The 20,468-nt window shown below is 38.7% G+C and overlaps 1 protein-coding gene across 1 annotated transcript in view; it reads right to left on the minus strand.

Annotated features, from left to right (window-relative positions):
• The window catches only part of Terb1 (telomere repeat binding bouquet formation protein 1), a 53,527-nt gene that overhangs the window by 25,670 nt on the left and 7,389 nt on the right, over positions 1 to 20,468 (minus strand). The window contains exons 4-11 of the mRNA XM_032887981.1: positions 19,224 to 19,366; positions 17,350 to 17,409; positions 17,147 to 17,262; positions 16,926 to 17,048; positions 12,094 to 12,246; positions 9,444 to 9,578; positions 7,681 to 7,806; positions 5,580 to 5,734 (exon numbers count right to left, since the gene is read on the minus strand). Coding sequence (XP_032743872.1) covers positions 5,580 to 5,734; positions 7,681 to 7,806; positions 9,444 to 9,578; positions 12,094 to 12,246; positions 16,926 to 17,048; positions 17,147 to 17,262; positions 17,350 to 17,409; positions 19,224 to 19,366 — 1,011 coding nt within the window. The remainder of the gene's footprint in view (positions 1 to 5,579; positions 5,735 to 7,680; positions 7,807 to 9,443; positions 9,579 to 12,093; positions 12,247 to 16,925; positions 17,049 to 17,146; positions 17,263 to 17,349; positions 17,410 to 19,223; positions 19,367 to 20,468) is intronic.

The raw sequence follows: 20,468 nt of genomic DNA on the forward strand, positions 1-20,468 counted from the left end.
CATCAACATGAACTTTAAAATGTTGAGAGAGGAAGGGTCTGGGAGGAGTAAAGGGAGGGGAAACTTTGGTTAAGATATCATATATCAGAGAATAATAGTAATAAAATAAAATAAAAAATGCTAGGGATAAGGATTATAAAGGTTCTAATGAGAGAAAGTAGGTCACACCAAGGGATTAGAATGGCTTTGGACAGGAGAATAACACCAAAGGCTGCAACACAGTGGAGCAGTGAAGCAGGATTAAAAAGAATTAAGAAAGGGGGGGGGCACTTCACTCTAGAATCTAGTTTGTTTTTCCTGATGGCTGTGAATGAAAAAACTCCAATACAGGCCAATGAGACAGCTCAGTGAGTAGAGAGTCAATCAAATCTGATGAGCCGAGCTCACATAAAGGTAAAGGAAAGAACTGGCTCTATACAGCTGTCCTCTGACCACCATGCACACACCATGGGACTCTAACATTGGTAGGCTTACTCACCTCTGATGCCTGTAAACACATCACAGATCTCATGTACCCTAGGCTAGCCTCAAATTTACTATATAGCCTTGAACTCCTGTCTCTTGCCTCCACCTCAATGCTGGGATTACAGGTGTACACCACGATGACTGGTGGGAGATTCTTTATAATAAGTGAAGCAAGTAATAAACCAGTTCATACTTTTATTTAAAATTTAAGCTCTCCTTAATGTATGTATTTTGTTATAAGTTTTGTCCTTTGAACATTGGCTACCAGTGGAAGCAGATTAAAGAGCTAGGAGTTATTTAATGGGCACAGACTTGTTACAGGATATTTTATGACACATAGAAATCTAATTGTTGGCAAACCATGGAAACCTAAATAGATAACTGCATTTGTCAGGTGCAGTTAGGTGCTTTATAAAGAGCCGCAGTTTGGGTGTGCCTCTAAGAGCCTCCATAGACAGGAATGCTAAAGAACAGAAAGTCCCTGACTAGTTTAAGGCAAGCTGCTTGGGAGAGTTCCTGTGGTCCTTGCTCTCTGACCCAAGGGAAAGGCAGCTGGATAGTCTTGAGCTACCCCTCTGTAAAGGTGAATGGGTCAGCCCCTACTGCCTGGCTTGGAGTACCCCCTCCAAGATGGTGACAGGCTCAGCCTGTCAAGGGTGTAGAGAGGAGTAAGAGACTTCTTTTATAGTCATTGGACCTTTGAAAGCTCTCCTCTTTTTTGGCTTGGATATTTTATGGAAGGAGCTCTAGGTAAAAGATAGGGATTCTCTCTTTGGGCTTGCAGAACAACATTGAAGCAGCTGGCAGGGCACAGGTAAAACAGAATTCTAGGAAAGAGAGCTAAGTTCTCCTCTTGCATTTGGAGAACTCAAGAGAAAAATACAGTAGCTCAGTAGAATGACAGAGAGAGAAAGAGGTTCCTAGAAAGATGGCAGTTTAGTTGTAGAATCAGCTTGTAAGTAGATATTTTGTATATAGTTGAGAAAATAAAGCTATCTCACTGAGCTAGCTTGTTTTTACTTCAGTTTACACCTCCCATGTCTTTATTAGCACAAATATTAGATAATTTAAACAGTTACACAGAGTTTGAGTTTAGAACGATGACTATGTTCTGGGAATATAGTAGTTGTCTTAGCTATTACAACTGCTGTGATTAAACACCATGACCAAAAAATCACTGTTCATGATGCAAAGTAGTCAGGACAGTAATGCAAACAAGGCAGGATTCCAAAGGCAGGAGCTGATGTGGAAGTCACAGACAAGTGCTGCTTACTGGATTACTTCACATGGCTTGTTCAGTCTGCTTTCTTACCTAGGACAACCAGTCCAGGAGCGACCCCACCCACAAAGAGTTGAGCCCTTCCACATCATTGCTAGTTGAGAGTGTGCCCCCAGGCCTGCCTGTGGCCCACTTTATAAGGCATTTTCAGCTGAGGCTCCCTCTTGTCTGAGAACTTCAGTTTCTGTCAAGGGGACATAAAACTAGCCAGGACAGCTGACAATACACACATGCGTCACTGTTAACCTCAATATTATACATTAATAAAGACATCACAGTATGGAAAATCTTACAAACCAGTCTGTTTGTAAGGTGGGCTTTTTTTTTTTTCTTGGCATTTTGGTTTCTTTAAAACACAGAAATAGGATACATTTTTGTTTTAATCCCAGGTATGAGATACAGGACTGCTTTAGATTGTCCATAGCAGCTGACTATGATTTGCTTTTTAGCAGGGGTGTGATTTTTGATGTTTGGAATTCTGGGGATATATAAATTAGGGGTTAGTGGTAGAGTGTTAGAGGTTTGAAAGGTGGAAAAGGGATAAAGAAGAGTGGAAGAAAGACCCCCCCCCAAAAAATATGGCTCTGCCAGTCCTACAGCTTTATAGACGTTAAAAGTCATCTCTTTTAAGTATCAGCTTCTTCTAAAATTCAGATTCTCTGTAAGACTCTGTAACATAGCCGGGCAGTGAGGCACAAGCTTTGAATCCCGGCACTCAGAAAGCAGAGGCAAAAAACCTGCTCATGTACTAGGCCAACTTGGCCTATGCATTCCAGGTCAGCCAGCATACCACCGTGATTCAAACAAATAAACAGCAGAAGTTCTAGAGACAAGGGTCAGGGAACATGGTTGTACAGCATTATGAGGTGTCCTTAATATCACCTTACTGTGCATTTAAAGATGACTGAAATGGAGCCAGGGCATGGCATTCATGCCTATAATTCCAGTACACAGGAGACAAAGGCTGGAAGATTGTTACAAGTATGAGGCCAGCCTAATCTATACATCAAGTTCTAGGCCAGCAAGGGCTACAAAGTAAGACCTGATCTCAAAAAAGTAAAGAAAGTTTGATATGGAAAAAATATATATTTAAAATTACAATGAAAAAGAATGAATAATGTATTTCACTAAAAACTCCTGAATTAGGTAACAAGTGAATAGGAAGAAAATTACATCTCAAGCTGTTGGTGGCCCAGTCAGTAAAGTACCTGCTTTGAAAAACATGTCGATTTGAATCCAGATCCCCAGAAACCACACACAAATCTAGGCCTGGTGGTACACACCTGTAATCCCAGCGATGGTGAGACAAGAGGTGGAGCCCAGCAGATCCCTGGAAGCTTTTAAGCCAGCTATCCTGGTATATGTGGGGAAGTTCCAAGCCAATGGGAAACAGTTTCAAACAGAAGGTGGAAAGCCAAAGACTCCCCTGACTTCCACAGTCTTCTCACACATACGTGTACCACTGTATCCAACAATGTGTGAAAAGTCCTGAGTGAATGTGTACTGTTGACATGGGCACAGCTATGTCAAGGACCCCAATGCCTTAAACTCACGGGAGTGGCAGAGTAATCCCCAGTGAGGCTCAGAGGAATGTACAAGGCCTTCTTCCGGCCCCAGTATGAGTGTTTACTAACAATGGACCAGTATGTAAGAACTAGCAACTGTAGCTTCTTCCTCCAGGATGACTGCAACCTAAGGCTTCCCACTGAGAGTGGTTACCACTTCCTCCTGTGTTCTGCCAGGAGCTGGCAGGCTGCTGAGTAGGTGGCAGCATCGGAGGAAGCACAGGCCACCCAATCTCAACTTTTCTGTACGTGCGTCTGTCTGTACTTCAGTGTCTGTCATTTCTTTATTGCAGTGTCACCCCAGTCAGGTTTCCAGGACAAGACGTGGAGAATAGGATATACATGAACACATGCACATGAGTGTGGCCACACGCCTCCCACCCCCCCCCCGACACATACTCTATGTATGTATTTATATATGACTTACACCTCAATAAAAATATTAGGTGTAATGTACACCTAATGCACTCAGAAGGCAGAGGCAGGCAGATCTCTGGGAATTCAATGCTAACCTGGTCTACAGAGTGAGTTCCAGGACAACAAGGAATACACAGTGAAACCTTGCTTCTAAAAACAAAAAACAAAAAAAAAAACAAAAAACCCCAAAAAAACCAAACCCCAACCAACCAACCAACTAAACAACCCACTTACTATCAAACAGTATACTGTTTCAGTCAGCAGCAGTCTTATATGTGCTCCATCCCACCCCCATTCTAGAAAGTTTGCTTTATTTTGAATCTACAGATATGAGCGTTTACCTGCACATGTGTATATTCACTATATGCATATCTGGAACCTGTGAAGATCAGAAGCGAGTGTTGGATCCCCTGGAACTGGAGTTAACAGATGGTTGTGACCCACCACATGTATGCTAAGAAATGAACCCCTGCAGGTCCTCTGCATAAGCAGCAAGTGCTGTGAACCACTAGGCCCTCACCTCTTAAATTTATGTCCTCTTCTTGACCCTTACCATCTAAGTAATCTTGGGTGATGCTTTCATGATGATGGAATTATCTATTGACCATAGCCCTGCAATTTAGACACAAGATTCTGTGCCTGTGAATGGGAGTGGGGCAGAGGGATCAAAATTACATTGTTTCTTCTAATTTTGTTGAGCTATTATTCAGATGTTAGAGCTCTTGGTTTTATCTTTTAGAAAGCTTGCCTTTTCTGTTACCATTTCTACTTTCTAAAAAATCATTTGTGGGGGGGGGGCTAGAAAGATGACTCGGTGCTTAAGAAAGTTTGATGCTCTTCCAGAGAACCCGAATTCACTTCCCAGCATCCACATTGGGCAGCTTACAGGCATCTGTAGCTCCATCTCAGGGGATCTAACACCTAATTCTTGCCTCCTCAGGCATATGTGTGCATGCATGCACATGCACACGCACGCGCACACGCGCGCACACACACACACACTTCTTTAAAAATCATGTGAGGAATCTAGAGAAATGGCTCAAGGGTTAAGAGCAGTATCTGCTCTCCCAGAATGACTCAGGTTTGATTCCCATCATCCACATGGTTCACAACTATCTATAACTCCAGTTCCAGGGAATCTGACACACTCTTCTCTTCTGGTCTTCTTGGGTACCAGGCAGGTACATGGTGCACAGACATAAATGCAGGTAGAACACCCATGTATATTAAGTTTTAAAACTATAAATCATTTAGGAGCTAAAGAGACACTTCAGTGGTTAAAAGAGCACATTACTCTTGCAGAGGACCAGGGTTCAGGTCCAAGCACCCACATCAAATGGCTCATAACCACCCCTAAGTCCAGCTCAAGGGACCTCAACACCCCCTTTCATTTTTAGGGCTCCCTTATATCTGTGGATAGGGCATGGAAAGACAGCTCAGTATTTAAGAAGTATTGCTGCTCTTCTAGAGGATATGAGTTCAAGTTCCAGCAACCATATCAGGCAGCTCACAAGCACCTTTAACTCTAGCTCCAGGGGATCCAATGTCCTTCTAGCATCTTCAGGCATAAGAAGTCTCTGTCTCTGTCTCTGTCTCTGTCTCTGTCTCTCTCTCTCTCTCTCTCTCTCTCTCACACACACACACACACAAATAGAATCATTTTTAGTGATAAAGATAAAAATAAATGTAAAAAATCTGTTTTATGTCCAAACTTCAGTCCTTAAGTATTACTTTTAAAATTTACACCACTAGGCTTACATTAAACATATTTAAAAACAACTGGAGAAAACATTTTTATATTATTTTAAAAATATTTACACAGAGTTCTATATTCTGTGAAATGAAAAACTCACCTCTTTCGTTCCTTTTTCAAATCGTTTCAGTCTGCATATAATTTCATTTGCTGCTTGCCAGTGTTCTCCAAGAATCTCTTTTTCATTTATGGCCTTTAGTTCTGTTTCATTTTCACCAAAAGAATTCTGTCCTAGACTTTGAGATAATTTCCTAGCTTTGTGATATGGGATGGTGTGGGGCAGGGAGGGGAAAGGGAATAACAAGTTTATCATTATTAGAAATGCTACTGTCACACTTTAAACAACTTACATATTTCACCTATTCCATCTTTAAACTATATATCCATATATAATAACTGGTACTGAAAATAAACGGAAAGAGTGAATAGCAGAAACTCAGGACTTAGTCACAAATTAGACTCTACATTTCATAGTTATAGGAAAATATTATTCCAGATACAAGGTTGTTGGCTTTAAAGTAGTTTGCTTGGAATGAAAGCATTAAAATCGGGCCAATCACATGCTAAGCATACACGCTATTGTTCAGATGCATCTCTCCACCCAAAGTAGACTGTTTTGGTTCCCTTTTCATCTGCTTGGCACAGATTAGAGTCTTCTAGGAAGAGGGACCTCAACTGGGAAATGCCTCTATCAGACTGCCTTAGACAAGCCTGTGTGAGTCTGGGGAGTACTTTCATGGTTAATGATTCAGGTAGGAAGGCCCAGATCTCTGGAGGAGATGCCGTTCCTGGAAGGTGGTCCTGGGTTGTATACAAAAGCAGGCAGAGCAAGCCATGTAAGCAGTACCCCTGTGGCCTCTGATTCAGCTCCTGTCATTGAACCTCATTCAAGGTTCCTGCCTTGAGTACCTGAACTTACTTCCCTTCATGATGGACTGTAAGGTGTAAGCTGAAATAAATTCTTTTTCCCCAAGTTGCTTTTGGTCATAGTACTTATTACAACAGTAGAAAGCAAAATAGGGGCATACGTATGTTTAAAACACCATCTTTGTAAGAATTTATTATGTTTATAGTTTTTTGTGCACAAAGAAATCTTATAGCTACAACCAGCTCTCTGGGCTCCAGCTAGACTGTTCATCAGTTCTCCGTGCCAGGCTCCTTCCTAAGCTAAGACCTGTGGCTTAGGCCTAAGATATTTGCCCATAGCAATTCAGATCTTTGTTCAAGAATTACTTTCATTCTGTGACTTTGGATTCTTTCTCCCAAAACCTTTACTACTTTAAATCTGGATCCGACAGCTTTGCTTATAAGTTTCCACATATCCACAATCTATTCCCTCACAGTCTTTATGCCAATTTATAATAATACCAAGACTCGGCTTTTTTTTTTTTTCCCCCGGAGCTGGGGACCGAACCCAGGCCTTGAGGTTGCTAGGCAAGCGTTCTACCACTGAGCTAAATTCCCTATCCTTTTTTTTCCCTTTTTTTTTTTTTTTTAAAGTCTCGGCTTTTAGAATTACTATTTCTTTACTTGACTAGGCTTACTTTACTTAGACTTACAGGTACACAGCTTCCTTATAACTGTATCTCAATCCCAATGCCTTGCATGGTACTCAGCATATAACAAAAACCTCAGTATTTGCATAAATGAGCAAATGTACCTTATGATTTAGAAATAAATCACAAAGCATAAAACAGTAAATTCTCTCAGCTGCTACTATCTGCATGTTCTCCTCAACATAGGCATGAGTATGCTGACAACATCCTAAGAGTCATTTCCAAATGATACATGCTCTTTCCAAGCCTGAAAACATAACCAAGAAGTGAAAAAGCTTGGCTCACTGGAGCAAATATAAATTTCTCTTTAGCAACTTTGGTTATTTTCTTTCCTTTTTCTTCAGAACAGGATCTTACTATGTAACTCAAAAAGATCTGCCTCTGGTCCTGAAATCACAAATGTGTGTCAATATACCGGACAGCTGATATTTTGGATTTATTTGTTTTAGATAAAAGTCTTACCATGTAGCATTGGCTGACATGGCACTCCCTATGTAGATGCCACTGGCCTAAATCTCATAGAGATCTGCCTCTGCAAGATTGACCTCTGCAAGATTGAGCTCTGCAAGGCTAGCCCAAGGGTAGATAAAGGTGTGACCACCACACCCGGCCAGTTAAGATTTTCCTAAGTCATGGTAAACTTACTAATTTTTTTGCAGTTGAGAAGCACGTAAGTGGCAGCTTTGTTTAGGTCTTCATTCTTAAATTCAACTAAGGCTTGTATCATCATTGGAAGTCCATTGTTTTTCAAAAGTTCATACTGATTTTTCTCTGTAAAAATATCAAAAATTAAAATGGCGGATATTTTTGATAAAGCATATGTATAAGGTAATGATTCATTACTATGATAATTATGATATTTCAAACTTTAAAATAAAGAATTTTAAAAGTGTTTTTGATTTAGGTGGTAACCTGCTTAGATAAACTATATAAGTCTCATAAATGATTTCTAACCAATAGCCACATTCTAAAAGAAAATGATTTCTAAAATGTAGGCACAACAGGCCAAACCTCATACCAGTAAGTAAATAGCTCTCATTTGTTTTTTTTTTTAAAGACCAAGAGTGGGGCTGGAGAGATGACTCTGAATAAGAGCACTTGGCTGCTCTTGCAGAGGTCCCAAGTTTGGTTTCCAACACCCAGTCAAGTGGTTCACAACCACCTGTAACCAGGTTCTAGGGGATCTGCTATCCTCCTCTTCTGGCTTCTGTGGTTCCCCAGAGAGACACTTATGCATACACACAAACAATAACATTCATAAAGGTTAGGAGAAAGGAGAGTAGAGAAACTAGTAAAGGAAGCAAAAACCAAGGGAAGAGAGCAGAAGAAACGAGAGAGAAGGGAGGACTAGAAGCGGGAAAGTGAGGCAAGGAGGGAGACGGTTAGAGCGGAGTGGAGACTGTAGGAAGGAGTGGGTTACAGGAGACTGGGATGGACACAGAAAGAGGAAAGCAAACCTTTCAAGTTTTAACTGAAGGTGAGAAGAGCTGACCCTTCAAGGTTTTCGGTGAGAGATAACAGGATTAGATTTGTATAGTGACATGGTGAGAAGACTGAAACTGGAGAGAGACAAGGAGCTTCAGTGACTAACCAAATAGAGTATAAGAAAGAAAATAAGGAGCTTAAATGACTTGAAGGAAAGCTGGATTTTAAAATGGGAAAGAAGCAAAAACATATTTCCACCCTCTGGGTTTTTTTTTTAATCTTTATTAACTTGAGTATTTCTTATTTACATTTCGATTGTTATTCCCCTTCCCAGTTTCCGGGCCAACATCCCACCAAGGGCTTCCCCTTCCACTGGTGCTCTTACTAGGCTATTCATTGCTACCTATGAGGTTGAAGTACAGGGTGTGTCCATGTATAGTCTTTGGGTAGTGGCTTAGTCCCTGGAAGCTCTGGTTGGTTGGCATTGTTGTTCATATGGAGTCTCGAGCCCCTTCAAGCTCTTCCAGTTCTTTCTCTGATTCCTTCAACAGGGGTCCTGTTCTCAGATCAGTGGTTTGCTGCTGGCATTCGCCTATGTATTTGCTGTATTCTGGCTGTGTCTCTCAGGAGAGATCTACATCCGGTTCCTGTTGGCCTGCACTTCTTTGCTTCATCCATCTTATCTAATTGGATGGCTGTATATGTATGGGCCACATGTGGGGCAGGCTCTGAATGGGTGTTCCTTCTGCCTCTGTTCTAAACTTTGCCTCCTTATTCCCTCCCAAGGGTATTCTTGTTCCCCTTTTAAAGAAGGAGTGAAGCATTCACATTTTGGTCATCCTTCTTGAGTTTTATGTGTTCTGTGCATCTAGGATAATTCAAGCATTTGGGCTAATATCCACTTATCAATGAGTGCATACCATGTGTGTTTTTCTGTGATTGTCCACCCTCTGTTTTAATACACACACTTAATTAATACTCACCACAATCCTCTGTGCAGTGACCAATGGCAAGTATGATGCTGAATTTTTCTCCTGAATCAAGACTTTCATGTAGCAGTAATGCCATAAGTGTAGAAACGATGTGGTATTTAGATAATATCACTGCAAAAGCAGCTGCTAGTTTAATATAGGAAAAAAATAATTACAAATTTAAGATTTCTAAGTATACATATATGAAATGTTTTCAGAGCTTATTTAGGAAGAATATCATAGGCCTATATAATATCTAATATATAAATGTTATGTAGAAGCCAACATATTATATTAATTTAAATAAATATATTACAAGATAATGATGACTTATTATAGTCCTCATTATATATTCTTTTCTTGTTCTTTTGAGACAAGGTTTCTCCATGTAGTCCTGACTGACCTGGAACTCTCTATGTAATCAGGCTGGCCTTAAACTCACAGAAATCCACCTGTCTCTGCCTTCCCAGTGCTGAAATTAAAGGTATGTGCCATCATGACTAAGCACCCTTTATGTGCTTTTTAAAAAATGTTTTCAAGTTGTTTAGTTGCTTTGCATGAGCTGTAAATATGAACTAATTCTATAGTCCTAAAAGCTGAATATATGTACTCTTACCTTATATATCTATACTGGACAGTAAGGACATTGCTAGATAATCAGACCGTGCTTAAGATCAAAATGTTCTCTTATCTGGCTAAGATGCTACTGATATTAACGATGCACTAAAGGACATATAAACCTATGATAAACTGTGATAAGAATCAAGGAGATTGGTTGGGGATTTGGCTCAGTGGTAGAGCGCTTGCCTAGTAAGCGCAAGGCCCTGGGTTCGGTCCCTAGCTCTAAAAAAAAAAAATAAATAGGAAAAAAAAAAAAAAAAGGGACAAGAATCAAGGAGGTTATGTTAAGCTATACTTTTCTTCGTAAGGTATAAATTTATTTTATTTTTGATTGTTTGAGAAAGGGTCTTAAACCACTTAGGCTGGCTTTAAAAGTTATTATTAAGCAGTTATTATTAAGTTATTAAGTTATTATTAAACCTGAACACTGATTCTTCTACCTCTACTTCCTAAATGCTGGGTTCATAGGTGTGCACTACCCTGCATGGCCTTTATAGGGCTTTCAAAAGAGTTCATCCAGAGTCTAATAATACTGGTATGAACGATATTCAAAGGTTATGGATTACTCAAGGAACTATATATCATTAAAATTTATTTTACTTTACTTATTGTGCTTGTGTGTGCAGTTGTACATGTGCCATGGTACAAACATGCAGGTGAGGACAACTTAATCCATGAGTCAGGTTCCTCATTTCACCACATGTGTCCCAGAACTGAACACAGGTTGTCAGGCTTGGCTGCAGGAACCTCTACCTGCTGATACACCTCATGGGTCAAAGGATACATCTCAACAACTTTTTTATCTCCAAATCTGAACATGCAGGAGGTACTCAGTAACTGTTTATTAAGTAGGCCTCTAGGAGCTGGAGAGATGGCTCAGTCGTTAAGAGAACTTGCTGGGGGTTGGGGATTTAGCTCAGTGGTAGTGTGCTTGCCTAGCAAGCGCAAGGCCCTGGGTTCGGTCCCCAGCTCCGAAAAATAGAAAAGAAAAAAAAAAAAAAAAGAGAGAGAGAACTTGCTGGTCTTATAGAAGGAAACTCAGATTCAGTTCCTAGCACTGACATCGTAGCTTAGTCACCTGTAACTCCAATTCCAAGTTTTCTTGTGGTTTCTATGGCCACTAGGCACACACATGGTATACATAAAAACATTAAGGTAAAACACTCATATACATAAAACACATCTTTAAAAACCCAGCCATCTACTTTTTCGGTTGTTTGTAAATGTAAAGACTTTCTTTTTATAAGAATTTACAGACTACCATTCTAAGTGTTTATACAAAGGAGAAACAGATGTGTCCGTGGTTCTAGTTCTGCTGCTCATTCATGCATTCATGCACTGGGTAGATTGTCACATAAAGGCATATTTTAATTTTTTGAGTTTTTTTTTTTTTCAGAGCTGAGGACCGAACCCAGGGTCTTGCGCTTACTAGGCAAGTGCTCTACCACTGAGCTAAATCCCCAACCCCAATTTTTTGAGTTTTATGTATGTGTCTCTATATAAGTATATGCCATGTGCCTGCAGAAGCCAGAAGTGTTGGATCCCTGGAGCTGGAGTAACAGGTGGTCGTGAGCTGTCTAACTTGGGTGCTGGGAACAAAATTTAGGTCCTCTGAAAAAGTAGCCAGAGCTCTTAACTCCTGAACCACCTCCCCTGCTCAAATTCAATTATTTACATAATCCCCCAAATTTTATAAATTGAGTTTTCCATTCCTGATATCTCAATGCCTTTTGATTTAATCCTCTAAAATTTTTATTAAGGTTGCTTTTCTTTTAAAGACAAGGTCTCATTGTGTTTTCTCCATAGCACGCACTACATCTAGATAAGACAACTTTTTAAGTGAAATAATGATTGACGAATAAGAGGATCTTATTTTGATTCTCTCATTGGATCTAAAGTCAGACTTAGATATGCATCCTTTCCATTTCTAAGAAGCCAGAAATTTTGCCCACAATAGCACTTAATGTAGTACTTCAACATCCACCATGCTCAGCTCAAACGAAGTTCGATTATAGGAAATTGACTACGCATTTTCACTCACAGTTATCAGTAATGCATGCATCCATGGTCTTTGTCACTACCACTGCAAGCTTAGCACTGGAAAAAGTACTGTGTGAATCAGACTCCAGCCGCACAAGAACTTGAGACAAAACATCCAGTCCACCGGAAGACACAAAGCAGTTCTGAACATGTGCTTAAGAAATAAAATAGCAAAACTATTACTATTTCAAAGACAATAGGTGTACTGTTCCACCATTTTAAATTAAATACATTTTACTTGGCTTTTCAAGTACTGAAACTCTCTAAAATTAAGGAATTAAAAGTTCAACTTTTGTCTATTTATGTGCACATACACACAAATAGTAACACTCCCCTTGACACAGTACAGTAAGACAGTGCTTTGCTTTGTGTAGGAAATCTTTCATTTCACTTCTGAGAACTGGCCTGTTCTTTACTGTGAATAAAGTGCCCTTCCTAACTAATAAACTGGTCTTTCAGTAGGACCATAAAGAGTAAATTCAGTAGGGTTAGGGAATGGAAAAGTGCTCTACTCCTATTGTCTTAGGACTGTGGAGGCCGAGGCAAAAGATAGTGAGCTGCAGCCTGAACTTACAGCAGGATCCTAACTCAACATAACAACAATGAAAGAACAGATTCATCCCTTTATCTTGGTATTCTGATCAGCAAGTTGCCTATTTTATAAACTCTAGCATAACTCCTAACTCAGACTGCTTTGCTCTACAAATAACATTGTGCCTCACTGTTTCAAAACCACAGACAATTTTATTTGTTTGTTTGTTTTTTTGAGAAACAGGGTTTCTTCTATGTATTCCTGGCTGTCCATCCTGAAACTCACTATATAGACCAGGCTGGCCCTGAACTCATAGACATCCTCCTGCCTCTGCCTAACAAGTGCTGGGATTAGCGGAGTATGCCATCATGCCCTGCCATGTACGCCTTTTATTTACACCTGTGTTTTGCTTCTTCAAGCACAAAATTCCAACATATAATTGAGCAAAGATTCAATAACAGATATATATAAAAATGATGTTCATATATTATGTATATATAAGTTTATATTTTAGACAGTCTCAATATTTAGCCCAGCTGGCTATACATTCAAGATTCTCCCCAAGTGCTGCTTCTTCCCAAGTGATGTTCTAGGCCCATGTCACCATGCTCCAGCTTGAAAATGTTGGTAAGAAAGGATCTGAAGTCAGTCTCTCTACAGCTTCTATCCTACAAACAGGCTCGTGACCAAGAGATATGAGGCTGGTAGCTAAAATCCTGCCACAAAACTTTTTCCTAGGTTAGTCTAGTTCTGAGGATGATGATTTAAATGCAGGATGATTAAAAGCAAAAATTAATTATATTGTAAATAAAAGAGATATCTGCCTAAAATAATATCACATCCAGAATTTAACACAGCTCACTTATTTATTTGGTGGGACTGAAATCAGAAACGTATACATACAACATTTTCATTTACATCTCTATCCACTGACCCTTTCTAAACATATTTTGTGTTTATATTAATTATTTAGTTATCTTTGATTTTTGAAACAGCCTCATGTACAGGGTACACTGAACTCCTTATGTTGCTAAGACTGATTTCTCTGCTTCTACCAGTGCTGGAAGTAGAGGTTTGTGCTACTATCTGAGAAAGGGACTAAAATATTATACAATGCAACAAAAATAATGTTTTTTATTTATATGGGATTACTTTTTATTTATTCTTATGGAAAGTAGAAACTGCATGCAGTGGAGTGCATATGCAAGTCAGAGAACAACTTGTGGGGTCAGTTTTCGGCAAGCACCTTTACTCATTGACTTCATGGCCCTTAAAAAACTTCATTTAAAATTTAAAAAATTTTTAAATTTACTTATTCATGTGCATGTGCATACAAATACTACAGCAATATGTGGAGGTTAGAGCACAACTTTTGGAACATGTTTTTCTTTTTTTTTTTTTTTTTTTTTTTAATTAACTTGAGTATTTCTTATGTACATTTCGAGTGGAAACATGTTTTTCAACTTGCACAAATCCTGGGCATCAAACCCAGACAGTCAGGCTTGACGGTGAGAGCCTTTACTTGCTGGGCCATCCTAGTTTTAAGGACAACATTTTAAGCAACATTTTCAGCATTATGGTGACTACAAAATAGCTTCTTCACTACAAAGTATTTTTAATTATATTTTTCTAAAAGGTAGGTTTTGTTTTTGTTTGTTTGTGGTTTTCAAAGTTTAGTTTTTATTTTTTGAGATGAGGTCTCATTTAGTCTAACTCTTTCTGGACTCTGTGGGTGCTGGCATGGACATAGTCATATATAGACAAGCAATCATACACATCTACATAAAGTAAATGTTAAAACCTATCCACAAACATCATGCATCCATGACTTACATATTAATTCTGAAACGTTGCAATATTTTGCTCTATCAATCAACTGGATCACAGTGACAACATACTTAAGATGTGTGCCTATACCCCAAGTGCTAGGGAAACAAAGGCAGATTTCAGCCTTTGACCAGCAAGTCTAGGTGAAACAGCCAGCTCTAGTTTCAGTGAAAAGACTTTGTCTCAAAAGATATGGAAGAGGGTTGGGATTTAGCTCAGTGGTAGAGCGCTTGCCTAGGAAGCGCAAGGCCCTGGGTTCGGTCCCCAGCTCCAAAAAAAAAAAAAAAAAAAGGAAAAAAAAAAAAAAAACAAAAGATATGGAAGAGAGTGATAGAGGAAAATACCCAAAGTTACTCCTTGACCTCCACGTTGGAATGTACAGGGAAGTGTACCTGAAGCCACATGTGCATATATGAGTACATGCCCGCAACATACATAAAGAGACACAAATGATAGTTTTATGTTTCCAATAATTTGTTGGGGCATGTAGAAATACTATTTATTTTGTTATGTTCTTGAAGTAATACTGCTTACAGTTGGCCTAATACTGCTTGTACTCTAATGCTAATTTTGGGCCCCCAAGACTGGTGCCCCAGGATGAGAAAGTCCTCATTTAAGACACTGAGTGACCCTGCTCCCAACTAATTGTGATTGAAATAAAGATGCCAACTGTTCTTATTATAGTGCTGAGGAGATGGCTCAGTGGTTAGAAGCACTGTCTTCTCTTCTAGAGGCCCTGAGTTCAATACCCGCCATCTGCAATGGGATCTGATACCCTCTTCTAGCATGCAGGTGTGTACTCATATACATAAAATAAATGAAAAATATTTTAAAAAGACAAAAAATAATTTTTAAAAATAGCTATTGTTATGAAGACATGTTACATCATGCATAATACTTTTCCTCTAAAAGGAAAGTATTTCCTCTTTTTTCTAGCATGTGATTATGGTTTTACAATGTTAAACAAATCATGCACTTCTATGAGATAGGTCACTTGGTCATAACATATTATCCTTTCTCCATATGGTTAAATATTTACAAAACTCTTTTGAACTCAGACTGGCCTGTAATTTGCCATGTAGTCCAGGACAGACTGGAATTGGTGGCATCATCCTAATTTGATTTGTAAATATTTTGTTACATATTTTTGTATCTAGGGCTGGGAATGTAACTCAGCATTAGTCAGCATACTTGTGTAACATATACAAAGCAGTGAGTTTAACTCCCAGCCCCAGATAAGTCAAGCAGGATGATGGCACAGATCTGTAATTACAGCATCTGGGAGAAGAGGCAGCAAGGTCAGGAGTCGAGCTTATCCTCAACTACACAGATCACATGAGGCTCTGTCTCAGACAAAGAGATAGTATTTTATACCTATGCTCATAATAGACTTATAATTTTATTGAAATGCCTTTTTTGACTTGGGTATAATGCTAGCTTTACAGGATATATTCAGAAGTGTTTCTTTTACTTTTGTTTTTAGGAATAATTTATATAGAATTTTTCAGGGTTTTTTTCCTGACCTGTTTGTTGGAATTCACCAGTAAAACCATCAGGCTGTGATATTCTCCTGTGTCTATAAAAGCTTTCATTTGTGAGTTCTATTTGATATGGAACTGTGGAGTCAGGTGTAATGGCACACAACTGTCATCTCAGGAAGAGAAAGAACCAGTTCAAAGCCAGCTCTGCTACACAACAAGACCAAGGCCAGACTGAGATACACAAAACCCTGTCTTGAAAAAATAACAAACTTGGGACTGGAGAGATGGTTCTTTGGTTAAGTCCACTCTCTCCTCTTGAAGGAAGGGGACCTTGGCTCAGTTTCAAGAACCCACATGGTAGGTCACGATGGCCTATAACTCTAGTTCCAAGGGCACTGCACATACAGACATACAGGCAAATATTCATTTTTTAAAAATCCTTCAAAAATAAAGAAAACAAGAGAATAAATAGACATTCCAGATAGAGGAATATTCAAATTATCTACATTTTAAAGTTCTAGTAACTCCTATATTTTAAAGAATTTGTCCAAGTCATTAGAATTTTCTAACTGCACAATATAAAACTGATTCTACTATAATTTTACTAAGTTATGATAATGCGGCTGGAGACATGGCTCAACAGATAAGAGCACTCTTCCAGAGCTCCTGAGTTCAATTCCCAGCACCCACACAACCATCTGTAACGGCATCTGGTGCCCTCTTCTGGCATAGGTGTACATGCAGCAGAGCACTCATATACATTATACAAACACACAGCTCTGGTAAGATCATGAGTGAGGACTGGAAAGATGGCTGAGCGGTTAAGAAAACTGGTTATCCTTCCAGCAGACCTGAGTTTGACTCCCAGCATTTTGAATATCCTATCCAAAATGGTCCAAATTAGAAGCACCAAACTCAACTGAATTCAGTAGACTTTTGTTATGCTTTGAAATATGTTTCTAATATATAATCTAGAAAATAATGAATACTTACTATTATTTGTAAGAGTAAGTCCAATAAATGAACATATAGGTCGAATTATCTCAGGTTTCATGCAATTCATTAGCCATTCATTTACATATGGAAAAAGTGAACAACAAAGTAGTTGATTCTCATCTGAAAGGAGGATTAACAACCATATTTTAATCTGTTTTTTGCAAAATATCAGTCACGATTTGTTTTTATATTTGGATTTATACTGTTGAAATAATTACCATTTTGAGGATTGTTGACACACTCACACAGAGTACTGCACACTGAAGACCATAACAGATAACTCTGGAAATCATTATTATCTGACAAGTTCAACTCATAATTGGAAAGAACTGTCCTATTGGGTTAAAAAGAAAAGGTAATGAATTTCCATAAATTTTCTAATGTCCTAAGCAATGACTAATAAGACATTTTATTTACTTACTTGAACATCTCTGACAGAATTTCAATACAACCCATTTCTCTCACAAGAGTTTGTCCATTCCTTAAAAAAAAAAGAGCCACATTACATGAACATGACTTTTATTTAAAAATAATTTTATACAAATTAAGACACTTAAATGGTATCTTAATTAGCTTTTAAGGTACTTCAAAGTATTCTGGAGTATACAGAATTACAGTAGGAAAAAAACCTATAATCAAGGGGCTGGAGAGATGAGTTGGCAGTTAAGAAAGAGCATTTCCTGTTCTTCCAGAGGACCTGGGATCAATTCCCAGCACCCACATGGTGGCTTACAACCATCTGCAATTCTAGTTCCAGAGGATCTGATGCCCTCCTATGGCCTCTATGGGTACCAGGCAGGCACATGGTGCATAGACATACATGTAGGCAAAACATCCATACACACACATTTTTAATTTCTTTTAAAAATACTACAGCAGCTTTCCTATAGAAAATACACTATGCTTAGCAACTTACAACATTCAGTTTTCCTCTAAAAATTACAAACTGCTTATTCTAAGTTATAGTTCTGTTACAATATGAAGAAGATCTCTAAACTAGAAAAACTGCAAATCTTTTTCAGATTTTCCAAAGCTGCACACAAAAAAATCTAGAAGTAATTCAATTAGCTAACAATTACAAGAGTTAAAGGAAGCAAGATTTTAAAACATGGAGGACTGGGGAGATGGCTCAGCCAGTAAAGTGGCAGCCTAAGGGCTTGTGCTCGATCCCCAGCGCTGTGTGAAAAATGAAGAAGAGTCAGGTGCAGAGGCTTATGTCTGACCCCAGTCTGATCCGGGGCTCACCCTAAGCCAGGCTAGCCAGACTGCCAAGCTTCAGACTCAGTAAGTGACTCTGCCTCAAAAGGCAAAACAAATGAAGAAACTGATTGAGGAAGGCATCCAACCTCCAGCTTCTACGTCAAGCACAAACACGTGCACCTGCATATGTATGTTTGTACACACATGAAGTTTTAACTATATAAACTCTTGATAATTTATACACATATATAAAGTATATGTACTAATCTAAAAATTAATCTAAATAATTTAAAATTATTCCAAAATGAAAACCATTGGGGACAAATAGTAAACCTTGTAACAAAATAATCAATTCATTGAAAAGTCAACCCATTCATTGAGTACTTGTTTTTCTTTCTAAAGATTAAGTAGTACAAATCACTTCACTGTTTGTTAAAATTAACGGATATTGTGATTAAATGTATATACTACTGGGGCTGGAGAGATGGCTTAGTGGTTAAGAGCACTGACTGCTCTTCCAGAGGTCCTGAGTTCAAATCCCAACAACCACATGGTGGCTCACAACCATCTGTAATGGGATCTGATGCCCTCTTCTGGTGTCTGAAGACAGCTACAGTGTGTGTGTGTATATATATATATATATATAATAAATAAATCTTTAAAAAATGCATATACTATTAATTTCTTCCTTAGAACTAGTATCTCTCACATATCAATGAAATAAAAAGTTACTAATACATTTGGGAAGCAGAGTCCAAGACCCAGTCTCATCTACATAGTGAATACTGTCTCAAAAAATGAATACATAAGTAAGTAAATAAATAAAGGCAGGGCTAGAGAGAGATGGCTCAGTTCAGTCATTGCTCTTCTGAAGGTCCTGAGTTCAATTCCCAGCACCCACATGGCAGCTCACAACTGCCTGATGCTGTCTTCTGATGTGTAGATGTACATGCAGACAAAGTACTTGTATACATAAAATACATAAATAAATCTTTAAAGAAATAAAGGCACTAATATAAAAATGACTGGATTAAAAGTATTGATGACTATTCCAAAAATATATTAAAATGTATTTAAGCATTCATGAGAATGTACTTACTATTATTTGACACCAGAACCAAAAGAACATAGACAGACATTCTTTTCAAATTTGTGTTTGAATCATCATTAGTTAAGAACAAGGTTAAATCTTGAAATAATTCTGAAGTACACAACGATTGCTGACAGTAAACTGAAACACAAAATACAATATCATTTTAACATATTAGCACAAACCATTGCAAAACTACATTGAACAAAACACAAAAGTTGTCAAACCGAGGATGCTTCTAAACTTGAGGTCATTTAACTGGCATGTATTAGAAACAGTCAAATCTAAGAAGATGTGCATGCTTAAGTAGCAGATTTTAAAACATATTTCAAAATTACATTTATTTATTTACTTATTTGTATGTGCAAATACACATGTGTGTGCTCACCCATATGTGCAGACATGCCATAGCACTCTTGTGGATAAGAGGGCAATTTATGGGAGTTGGTTCTCGCCTTCCATCATATGAGTTCTAGGCATCAAATTCAGGTCATCAGGCTTGTTGGCAAGCACCTTTACCTACTGAACCATCTACCCAGTCCCAAACCAGCAATTTTTTTTTTGTATTGGATATTTTTTTATTTACATTTCAAATGTTATTCCCTTTCCCGGTTTCCCGGACATAAGCCCCCTATCCCATCCCCCTCCCCTTCTTCTATAAGGGTGTTCCCCTCCCCATCCACCCCTCCTTCACCGCTTCCCATCATTCCCCTACACTGGGGGTCCAACCCTGGCAGGACCAAGGGCTTCTCCTTCCATTGTTGCCCAAGAAGGCCATCCTCTGCTACATATGTAGTTGGAGCCATGGGTCAGTCCATGGATACTCTTTGGGTAGTGGTTTAGTCCCTGGGAGCTCTGGTTAGTTGTCAAACCCAGCAATACCTTAAAGTTAAAATGACTTGGTCTAAGCTCCAAACGTTTAAAATACTCTAGAACGGCCAATAAAATCCTAATCAAATAACAAACAAAAATCATCCCAAGTGAAAAGAGAGGCCAAGTGAGAAAAAAAAACAAAAAACAAAAAAACAAAACAAAGCTATAGGTTGATGTCATTATGAAGGGGAAGGCAGGTACAGGACAGAACGAGGCCTGTCATTGGACGAGAAGGAAGGATGAGGCGAGAGAAGAGTTTTAGAGAGGCAGAGGAGGCCAGAGGAGTGGGAGTGGAGAGAACATGGCAGTGGATGTTAAGATTCCTCTCTGCACTTATTACAGATTGTTATGACTATTCTTAAGGGATGGGTGTGTAC

The sequence above is a fragment of the Rattus rattus genome, chromosome 17, assembly GCF_011064425.1.
Source record: "Rattus rattus isolate New Zealand chromosome 17, Rrattus_CSIRO_v1, whole genome shotgun sequence".
Classification (NCBI taxonomy): domain Eukaryota; kingdom Metazoa; phylum Chordata; class Mammalia; order Rodentia; family Muridae; genus Rattus; species Rattus rattus.